Below are 11,622 nucleotides of genomic sequence, written 5' to 3'. Positions count from 1 at the left end.
ATCTATTTTCAAATCAATGTAAATTAAAAACTTTTTCACCACTTTTACATTCTATAGAAAGCATCTGTTGAAGGAACTATTGAAGACATAGAAGCTCGATACTCCATGCAGCTGGCAAGAGCTGATATGGATAGACAGTCTCAGGAATACGAAATGCTGCTGAACATCAAGACTGGAGATTGACGAGTACAGGAGACTGCTAGATAGTGGAGGAAGCAGGTAGATTGGAGGTGTTGGAAATTGTGTTTGCAAATCTAAAAACTATAAAATTTTGTATATTAGTGTTTGGTTTAGGAGAATGTTTAGCATTAGGTATAGGGTTAAGGGTAGGGTATAGGGAAGCATATGAAAATACACATATGGAAGTCCCCATGTCTTTGTTTACATGTAGTTTAAAAAAAAGGACAGGACAGCCTGTTTTACTGAGACACCAAGTCCTAATATCAGAATTTTCTCTTTTTGTCAGCTTCCCTAGCACCAGGGGTGGCTCTACCAGTTCCATCCATGTGAAGACCATTGTAGAAGACATTGTTGATGGGGAAGTAGTTTCATCTTCTACCACATAAATGCCATTCTCCATCAAATACTTCCCCTCACACCAGTCTTCACACCATCCCTTTGATGCACTTTCATTAAGAATAAAATCCTGGTTTGTCTCATGTTAAATTTGTTTACTGTTTAGGTCAATGTGAAAGTACAAGAGATATACAATAATTCAAGGCTGGTTGGAGAGGCAAAACTTTTACACAGAAAAAAAAATTAAAATTCACATCCAGATAACAGTCCCATTTGTTTTGGTTATTGTCTTCAAAAAGGTACTGAAGGAAAAAAATAAACTGTCAGTTTCTTTATTATCTGCATAATTTCTAATCAAGCAACACAGCTCTTGAACACAAGGAATTTGAATATTAAGACATGATGTGTCTTCCACAGCTGAGGTTTGAAGAGTGATGTTTTTAAGCAGATTAGTCAGCTTGCACATCGACATCCAATGTCTCGCTGCTCTCCACAACCCTGTCATTCACAATGGTTTCCACGACTGTTGTAGTTTTGGTGATAATTTCTAAAAACATAATGAAACCATGGGTTATGTTTGTCTATCACTGTGTGAGCTTTTAAAGCTGTGAGGATTGTGGTGAACATGGTTTCATTATGGATTACAGTATTTATATGAAGAAGCAAAGTGTTGAAAGTCACAACAATTGCACAAAAACCCTTCCAAAATCATGTCCTTAAATTTATATTCAATGTTCATTATCTGAAAACAAGTCTTAATATCTTATATAGCTTTGTATATCAGGATGTTTAGATCTTTTTACTGGAAAACAAGACCAAACTACTCATTAAGAATATAATTTTATGCAGTGAAGTATAATTAGATTCATATATATTTATCAGGGCTTTATAAAGCATAGTAATATTTAATATTCAATATAATGTATTATCATTTTAAATTGTGAATAGGCTTTTTGTCATAGAAGAAGTCACTTACTGTGGGTCTTACTGTGGAATGAGGATAGTTGAGAGAGAGAGAGAGAGAGAGAGAGAGAGAGAGAGAGAGAGAGAGACTGCTGTCAGTAAATCATGGACAAAAATATTAATACTGCATTACTAGTTTGCATTCCGTAAGTTGCAGTCAGTACATTATGTTACTGCAGAGTCAGTATGTACTAAATCTTTCCCAGTCTGGACCTTGGAGTACTGCCATCACTGCACATTGTGGATGCCTCCCTAATATAACGTTTGATTCAACCCATAAACGAATTAGTTTTGGGTGTGCCAAATATGGGAGATATCCAAAATGTGCAGTGTTGGGGGTAATCCAGGACCGTGAAACTACAAAATCCCACAAGCATCACCTCTCCTCTCCATCCAGCAGTCTCCTGTACTCTGCGATTTCATTCTCCAGTTGCGTCTTGATGTCCAGCAGCGTGTCGTACTCCTGACTGTTGCTGCCAATCCTAGCATGGACCTGGCTCAGCTGGTCCTCCTGGTTGTTTACAGTGAGCTGAAGCCCACCCAACAGGGTACTGTAAAATGCCTGTTTCTCTTCCAGCGTACCCTCAAGCAATGTCCTCTGTAGATGGGTAATAGGTACAGGTCACAGGGCTGACCATAACTTCAGTAAATGCAAGGCAGAGGATGAACTCATTGGCTTTGGACCAGTGTGATCTGACGTGATGTATACTCTATGTGTATGAATTTTGAATTCTGAAAATCTCAAAACTGCTTACATTGTCATGTTTTGCTCTGAAAACTATTTTTTAAATGATTTGGTGCATTATGTCAGAATAATATGGAAATAGTGCAAATTACACTATTCTGTTTAAACAGTCTATTGTTTGTTCCTCAAAACATGTAAGACTAGGAAGTGACAGGACATTTCCTTAGACTGCTCCAAGCCATAAAACTGGCAAAGTGTTGGTTGGTGTACTAAAAAGGGTGAGGCTGTGGCACCACACCTTGGAGCTTATTTAGACAAAACTGGGAAGACTTCGAAATTATAATTTTGGTTTTTTCTACAATTTAACAATACTGACATACGAAGGTAAAATGCAGTAACTGCACATTTTGTGAAATTGAATTATGACCAAAGTCTCTTTGGACACTGTGACTGTGTGGCTCAACTATGATCAGATTCAGAGCAAACTTCTGAATATTTTATAATCCAAATTTGGTTAAAGAATCGAAAAACTTTGAAGCAATTTTTTTCTCAGTTTCAGTGTCAGTGGAGTTACTGAGTTTTGGCTTTTTGTGGTTCTATGAAGTGATGAGAGGGAAGAAAATGTTTATTATTATTATTATTATTTATTTATTTATTTTGTTCAATATCAATGTGTTATTGTTGGAACAAAATGTCAGTGTTTTTATTTCTATATTTTTCTAAAGGCAAATATAAATATTTTGTACATTTTGCACCAGTAATATATGCGTTTGTGATTGTAAGTGTGTGTTTTGATGCAGAAATATTTACCATGCTATGAAGAGACTGCAGTTCAATTTGTAGTCTTTGGAACTTGCTTGTCAACTCTTTTAACTCTGTTCTGCTGACCTGAAGTTCTTCATTTTGTGTGACCATCTCCTGTTGAACTGTGGTGATCTACAGGTAGCATCAATAAAAACAACGACTATAACATCACATCAAATGCATCACCAATGCAAAAATCCCAGATAGATGGCCAGCGGTGGGTCCGTGAGGAGGCGCTATATGGCAAGCCGTTTTAACACTTAGACACTGAAGTCCCTGGATACATATGTTAGGCATACTGTGTGTGGTATCATTTGAAAGCTTAGAATCATAAAACAATACATAAATTAACAAAATAAGGTCTGAAACAATTTGTGTCGCAACTTGGCCCCACCTAGGTTACGTTGTAGAAATCTTAAAATGAATATAAAATTCTTTCACATAGCACATATACAGGTGAAACTCGAAAAATTAGAATATCGTGCAAAAGTTCATTAATTTCAGTAATTCAACTTAAAAGGTGAAACTAATATATTATATAGACTCATTACAAGCAAAGTAAGATATTTCAAGTCTTTATTTGATATAATTTTAATGATTATGGCTTACAGCTTATGAAAACCCCAAATTCAGAATCTCAGAAAATTAGAATATTACATGAAATCAATAAAAAAAGGATTTTAAATACAGAAATGTCGGCCCTCTGAAAAGTATAATCATGCATTTGTACTCAGTACTTGGTTTGGGCCCCTTTTGCATTAATTACTGCCTCAATGCGGCGTGGCATGGATGCTATCAGCCTGTGGCACTGCTGAGGTGTTATGGAAGACCAAGATGCTTCAATAGCGGCCTTCAGCTCTTCTGCATTGTTTGGTCTCATGTCTCTCATCTTTCTCTTGGCAATGCCCCATAGATTCTCTATGGGGTTCAGGTCAAGCGAGTTTGCTGGCCAATCAAGCACAGTAATACCATGGTCATTGAACCAGGTTTTGGTACTTTTGGCAGTGTGGGCAGGTGCCAAGTCCTGCTGGAAAATGAAGTCAGCATCTCCATAAAGCTTGTCTGCTGAAGGAAGCATGAAGTGCTCTAAAATGTCCCGGTAGACGGCTGCGTTGACTCTGGACTTAATAAAGCACAGTGGACCAACACCAGCCGATGACATGGCTCCCCAAACCAACACAGACTGTGGAAACTTCACACTGGACTTCAAGCATCTTGGATTGTGTGCCTCTCCATTCTTCCTCCAGACTCTGGGACCTTGGTTTCCAAATGAGATGCAAAATTTGCTCTCATCAGAAAAGAGGACTTTGGACCACTGAGCAACAGACCAGTTCTTTTTTTCTTTAGCCCAGGTAAGACGTTTGACATTTGTTGCCCATGTCCAGGACCCGTTTGTGTGTGGTGGCTCTTGATGCAGTGACTCCAGCCTCAGTCCACTCCTTGTGAAGCTCCCCCACACATTTGAATGGCCTTTTCCTGACAATCCTCTCCAGGCTACGGTCATCCCTGCTGCTTGTGCACCTTTTTCTTCCACACTTTTCCCTTCCACTTAACTTTCTATTAATGTGCTTTGATACAGCACTTTGAGAACATCCAACTTCTTTTGCAATTACCTTTTTAGGCTTTCCCTCCTTGTGGAGGGTGTCAATGATGGTTTTCTGCACAACTGTCAGGTCAGCAGTCTTCCCCATGATTGTGAATTCAACTGAACCAGACTGAGAGACCATTTAAAGGCTCAGGAACCCTTTGCAGGTGTTTAGCTGATTAGAGTGTGACACTTTGAGCCTACAATACTGAACCTTTTCACAATATTCTAATTTTCTGAGATTCTGAATTTGGGGTTTTCATAAGCTGTAAGCCATAATCATCAAAATTATATCAAATAAAGGCTTTAAATATCTTACTTTGCTTGTAATGAGTCTATATAATATATTAGTTTCACCTTTTAAGTTGAATTACTAAAATTAATGAACTTTTGCACGATATTCTAATTTTTCGAGTTTCACCTGTATAGACAAGTCATATATCAAATGAAATCTCTTGTTAGCTTTAAAATGAGTTAAAGAAATTACATTTGTACTTGTTTGTTAGCTTGCTTGGATGAATAATCCAATGTTGTGTAAAAAACATTTGAACAAAATATGATGTCCGGTAGAAATAATTCTTCTTCTTTTGTTTTTTGGTGATTGTATTCTTTGCACATATCAACACCTACTGGTTGGAGCTGGTCCAAGGTGGAGATTTACAGAAAAAAAGGACGTATATTTTGATCTGCTTCTCATGCACACCTGTCATATCGCTTCTGAAGACATGGATTTAACCACTGGAGTCGTATAGATTACTTTTATGCTGGATTTTGGGGATTTTTGGAGATTCCATCTTCTTGCATTGTGTGGACCAGCAGAGCTGAGATATTCTTCTAAAAATCTTTGCTTGTGTTCAGCAAAAGAAAGAAAGTCATACACATCTGGGATGGCATGAGGAAGAGTAAATGTTGGGAGAATTTTTGAGTTAACTACACCTTTAACATAGCAGCTCCTTATACACAAGCAAGTAATGTACTTGTACATTTATCAGAATCTTGTTTCAAAATGTTTCAAATCTTCCTTCTTTTTTCCTTCTGCAATTACCATGCATTTTCATTGTACGAAAAAAAGATGCATTGACATACTGCTAATTTATGATTTTGTATTCTATGGGGAAAATTTGTCAAAATAATTTTGAGCTACATGATGGAGGGAAGATAATTACATCATTTTCTGTTCAAAACAAATTATTTGTAGAAGGTGATATTGGAAGTCCACTTGGCTCTGAGGGGACCCGTTTGAATGAGCATGATGCCTCTGTTCACAAAACCTTTTTGATTTGCTGAATTTTAAATTTTTTATAAAAATTGATTGTAAGCATAACAATGCATTTATAATTTTAACTTCACCCTGCTCTGGCACCAGGACTCCAGTTCTCTTTGTTTTTTCTCAGCCACAGCCTCATAGTTATCCCTGGTCTCTGTTATGGCCTGATTCAGGTCCATAGAGGGCACTGCATCCACACAGACGTTCACCTGACTTCCAGCCTCAGTGAGAGCCAGAGCCATTTCCTGTGGACAGAAAAACACATGTAAAACAGAGTGTTCTGGCATGGAGACAGTTATGAATTGCAAAATGATGCTGATATCCTATTATTCTGTGTGTTTAGATTTAAAATGAATTTTATAAAAAAGAAGTGAGAGGGGTGGGCTGAGCCTAGCCTTGTAATTCCAAACATGTCTGATCAGAATGATGTAGGATGTCAGGAGAAAGGGAGAAAAGGAAAAACCTTTGTTGCTTTCAAATGGTACAACCAGTTGGCATATTTTGAAAAGAGTTCACTGGGGCATGGCGGTTGAAGGTTTAAGTAAGTGTGCCTGATTTTGTTTATATATGGATGAACTTTAATAAGCCTAAGAGGCCCAGTGTCATTGGTGTTTGGTTCAAAATGATGTAATGGTGAAACTCTCCTGTGCAGATCAGGCAGCAGAAGAACAATAGGAAAAAGGAACAAAATTGAAGGAAGGAAGGAACACTCTTGGTGACCTTGTGTTTTCTGCTGGTTTGGAAACTTCACTGTTATCTCTGAAATGACAGCTTCTGGGCAACAGTAACCTTTTCATTTTCTTATTTTGTGGTCTTGTTTACCTTGTGGTCTTCAAATAGACTTTCCTTCCATTTACATCCCACATTATCACTCTTTTATATCTATATTTCTTTATATATTTATAGAATGCAGTTTTAGTCTTGGAGTTAGGCAAACGGGTTTTTAAATCCAAAAATTTAATCTTAAATGGATTGGATATATCAATTACTGTCAGATTTTCACAGCTGTCCGGTATAAAGAATATACCAGGGTGTGTGCCCATCTGGGTGTGGGAAGGATGGAATGTGAGGAGTGGTGGAATCTCACACAGAGGAGATCCACATGGTTTACTTTTCATGTAAAGGGGCCTTTCATTGCAGAGAATGATTGCGATTGAATCTTTATCAACACACGACCAGGGCAGATGGAGTTTGTTTCCTCAACTTTCAATGTCATCATAGAGCAGAACAATGCACTTTACAACAAGGACAATAACCCAAGAGCACACTGGGATCAAGCCAACAAACTTCCAGTTACCGGCCCTGAGTCTAAAACACTACACCACACCACATTACCAAGGTGATGTTTACAGTATACAAAGCCACATGCAGTGTAAGTGTTCAACAGTTTCAACTTTGGCGTACATAATGGATTTCTGTAAAATAGGAATCACTTGCGTGGGTGGAATAGACATGGTCAACGTCTAAGAATGGCCAGTATCATGGGCAATGTTATTTGAAAGCCAAATTTACCATTGTCATGACATTTGTTATTTTAATTTTTTTTTATTTTCAATAAAGCGGAACAAAAAAAAAAAATGGTTTATTGAAAGACGAAAGAGGCAAAAGCCAAATTTCAGGGAATTTTGAAATGGGTTTTTCAATTACTGGAAAGGTCATAAAAATAAATAAAATCCAAAATAATTTTTTTTCTACTTTTCTACTTATGCTCAGATCTAAATATAAAAAAAATTGTTCTTTGTGAGTGCAATTTCTATAAAATTATGATTTCCTATCTGGTAATCACAGTTTGGAAAAATCATGGAAATTCACTGCTCAAAAGGTGTTTGAACTTTGCCTGTAGGAAAGATACAGGATGTGTCATTTATCGTACCTCCTCGTGGTTTCTCGTCAATATGATGAGCTCCTCCTTCAGACTCTCATACTGTACCTCCAGATCTGACCGGTTCAAACTTAACTCATCAATAAATTTCCTCAGGTTACCAACATCAGCTTCAATGTCTCTATGTGTAGCCAGCTCTTTCTCATACCTGAGGTGAACATTTACAGTCTCAAGGTTTAATAAGGTTTCAAATGGTGCTAGGAGCCAAATAATGAATTGCTCTTTGATACTAATTAAACAATGCAATCATAAGATATTAACACTTACTTAATTTTTAAATCATTGGTCACTAGCTTGGCATTGTCTATATCCAGGATGATCTTGATGTTGTTCTTGAACATACAATGAATCTGGCAGAAGAAAAAATGAATAATGTATTGAATTTCATTGTGCCATAAAGATTAACATACACAAAAATTCTGAATTCCAAATGAGAAGAATAAAACTGATTAGCCTATAAACAACAAACAGCATGTGCACTATTTTTTTTAACTGTTTGTGTGTGTGTTCTCATTATATCCACAGTTATCACATGTCATATAATATCAGACCAGCATGTCCCAACAGTCACATCTGTTGACAAAGTGTTTTCAAATTTCACAGTTAAGAGAACTACACTTATGTAATTCCTATTGGAAAGACCAACCTAGCATGAATTACTATGCATGGGTTTAGCTGGTTAGGAGCTGGACTTTTCAAACAGGAACGTTTGAATGCCGAGTCCAGATGTTTTATCTTTAATCATTCAACTCACCTTTCCCCTCAGATCCTCGATGACGGCCAGAAAGTTAGTATGGTCGAACGTGACATCAGTGCGACTCTCATACCACTCCAAGATCTTCTTCTCCATCTCAGCATTGGTCTCCTCCAGCGAGTGCACCTTCAAAAGGTAGGAGTCCAGACGATTATTCAAACTCTGCATTGTGGTCTTCTGGTCAGCTGACAGGTCAGTGAAGGAGGAGATACGGTTTCCTCGGCCACCAGCTCCTCCATGAACACTGAGGGCTCTAGAGGGGAGAGACATGGTGCTGATGGAAGCCTCAAACGTGGACTTGGATTTGGGTGACAAGACACAAAAGCAACTGCTTGGCCGTGACACTGTCATCTCAGAAAAGGTTTAAATACCTGCCTGAGATGGGGGAGGTAAGAGAACGATTCTCCATGGAACAAGTGGGTATGTACCCTTGCTCTTCTATGGAAAAACATTTCCATTTAAACTTGAACATCTACATTTTTATGCAGTTTAAACTGAAACGGAAGCATCCATAGACCTGTGCACAATTGCATGCATTCTTATCATAGACTTTATATTTATCTAAAAACAATCTAAAAAGGAAATGGCTGTGTAGGACATATCTGGTCAAATGTCAACATACTAGATTCCCATTACAGGCTAGTGAATCACTAAATGATTGCTAAAATATTAAGGATTATGTAACTTTGAGTGTTTACAGTCAATCTGCATCATTTTGAGAACCAAATTGTATACACCTTAGAAGAAAACTCAAAGTATTTAAATCTACGTGAGCTTTCTGAGATTATTTTGATATTAAGGATAATGCATTATTCAATATCCAAGCTCATTGCTAACTAAATGCCATTCTTCTTATTGCTATGATTACTCGTTAACAATCTGTGAATAATCAAAAGATGATTTTTCCACGTATTTAGTTTATCCCGTTGTAAACCACCCCAGATCATCTGATAGACTGATATCTGTTTTATACAATACAGTAGTTCTATATGCAAGAAATATCAAGAACTTACATTTTAAGTGGCCAGTCATTTTGTCTGTTTTTGCTGTGCTAACAAAAATTGTTTCAAACAAAGCCATAGCAGGACCAAACATTGTCACAGAGCAACAACTGGCAGCCTGTCTGGAACACCACAAATACATCTACAAACAGTGTTTGTTTGATCATGTTGGAATCAGCTATAATAAATATAAGCACTCTTGGAACACTGCCTGTCCAATCAGAAAATTAAACTGTTGTATAATGAATCACAGCTCTTTGGATTTTAGTTTTTATTGTACTGTATTTATCATTTAAACAAATGGAACTTGTAAAGTTGCTCATTGTATTTGACCGCACATGCTTGTAGATCACTCCAGAATGTGTGAAATGGTGTGGAAGTTCTGATGGCCTAAGCCACGCAAATAATCTAATTCACATTTTACAATAGTATTACATTTATCAAACCACAGAGAATAATTTAACTTTGATCTCTGTATGAAAAAAAAATATATGTTTTAGCACACTCATGTGCAATGAGGGATACAGTACAGAATGCTGCTTTACCAGATATTTTAATTGAGTCATCTTGGGCTTGGGGAAATCTCTTTCACAGCATAAAGAGATAAGATGATCTAGATAACTGAAAATATGTCTACACTTAAATTTATTGGTAAACAAAATGAACTGGCAAAACCCACAGCTGATTCCATTTGTGCGTGACAAACAGGATGCACAGTACTTTAATATGTAACATTTTAAAATAAGTTTCCTTTTGTTAACATTAGTTAATCAGATTTGTTTACATGAATAACAATGAACAAAACTTTGACAGCATTTGTTAAAATAATTTTTAAAATCAAAGTTGTATTTGTTCACATTAACCTATATTATGAAATGCTGTTTAAAAATATTGTTCATTATTAGTTCATGATAACTAATTATATATTAACTAATGTTTGCAAATGGAAACTTATTGCAGAGTGTTACCCATACATATTTATACATATATAGGCCTACACACAGTGCGAAGTTGGGCGGTAAGCAATGTACCGGCACTTCTATAATTTAATCTACTACAGAGTACCGGCAGTTTTTCTTGCGTACCACCACTTCTCAGAGTCTTCCGGTACGATGTAATGTCTTTATTTAATGTAAGTCAGTGATTTATTGCGGCCCGCCAATCAGTTTTATCTGACCTTCCAAATTATTTCGATAAAATCGCGGTAAACATCCGAGCGCACTCTGAGCAAAACTCAGCGGTGAGTTTAACAACACTCAACACGTGCAACAATTTCGGCGGTCGTCAAGCGATCCGTGGTCTACATCAGGAGCGCACGTTTAAGCTTGTCTGGGCATATTTCGGTTTCACTCTTCTCCAAAACATGAACCAGTATCTTTTGGGTGAGCACATTTTTATCACAATCAAATTGCTTGGCTGATGGGTGCAGTCAAAACTACAGACTTAAGAAAAGCTGTTACAGAAATGATGTCAGCTCATATGCACAACCTTTTTCACAAGAGGCAAAACGATAATGAAAACCGATACGTAGGAAAATTAGGAATATTCTCCTTTCGTTTCTGTATTGCTGGTAAAAAGTTTATGAGAACTGTCATTGAACATGGATCCGGGTATCGTTCGGATCGAACATGCCTATGCAAATTTCGTGACAGCGTTTGGTCCTACATCGTTCTCAATCCTGAACATCATGGAATCAGTTTGTTCACTGTTTCTAATGATTACTATCTGCACAAGTATCTGGCTCCTGTGTGCAAATTAATGTGTGCAGAATAAGGAAGGCAAATTTGCCCTCATTGATTGGGAGGATATATATATATATATATATATATATATATATATATATATATATATATATACACACGTGTTTTTTAAAGGAAAAACAGACAAAAAGCTCTTTTCAGTTTTAGGCTACACTGTAAAAAAAAAAAAAACACACACACAGAAAAAAACAAACAACAACTGGCAGCTGTGGTTGCCAGAATAATTAAAAAAGAAAACTGTGGTCATTTACATGACCACGCTGGCACTTCAAAAAAAAAAAAAAATCTGTTAAATTTACAGTAAAAAAACCATCATAAACTTGATATGAACCTTCTGAAACTGTAAAAATATTCTTTGTACTTTATAAGGTAATGTTAACCACCTCAAAAATTACAGAAGGGCAC

The 11,622-nt window shown here is 36.8% G+C and overlaps 1 protein-coding gene across 1 annotated transcript; it reads right to left on the bottom strand.

Moving 5' to 3' along the window:
- Positions 1–799: 799 nt before the first annotated feature.
- krt98 (keratin 98) lies at positions 800–8,758 on the bottom strand. Its single transcript, XM_052111686.1, has 8 exons — positions 8,457–8,758; positions 7,970–8,052; positions 7,694–7,850; positions 5,904–6,065; positions 2,975–3,100; positions 1,860–2,077; positions 1,493–1,503; positions 800–1,063 (listed from the first exon to the last, which is right to left on the bottom strand). The coding sequence occupies exons 1-8, from the start codon at positions 8,724–8,726 to the stop codon at positions 966–968; spliced, it is 1,125 nt and encodes a 374-aa protein (XP_051967646.1). The 5' UTR covers positions 8,727–8,758; the 3' UTR covers positions 800–965.
- Between the last annotated feature and the right edge of the window lie 2,864 nt (positions 8,759–11,622).

The sequence above is a fragment of the Xyrauchen texanus genome, chromosome 39, assembly GCF_025860055.1.
Source record: "Xyrauchen texanus isolate HMW12.3.18 chromosome 39, RBS_HiC_50CHRs, whole genome shotgun sequence".
Classification (NCBI taxonomy): domain Eukaryota; kingdom Metazoa; phylum Chordata; class Actinopteri; order Cypriniformes; family Catostomidae; genus Xyrauchen; species Xyrauchen texanus.
This window is presented reverse-complemented; position numbering and strand designations above follow the sequence as displayed.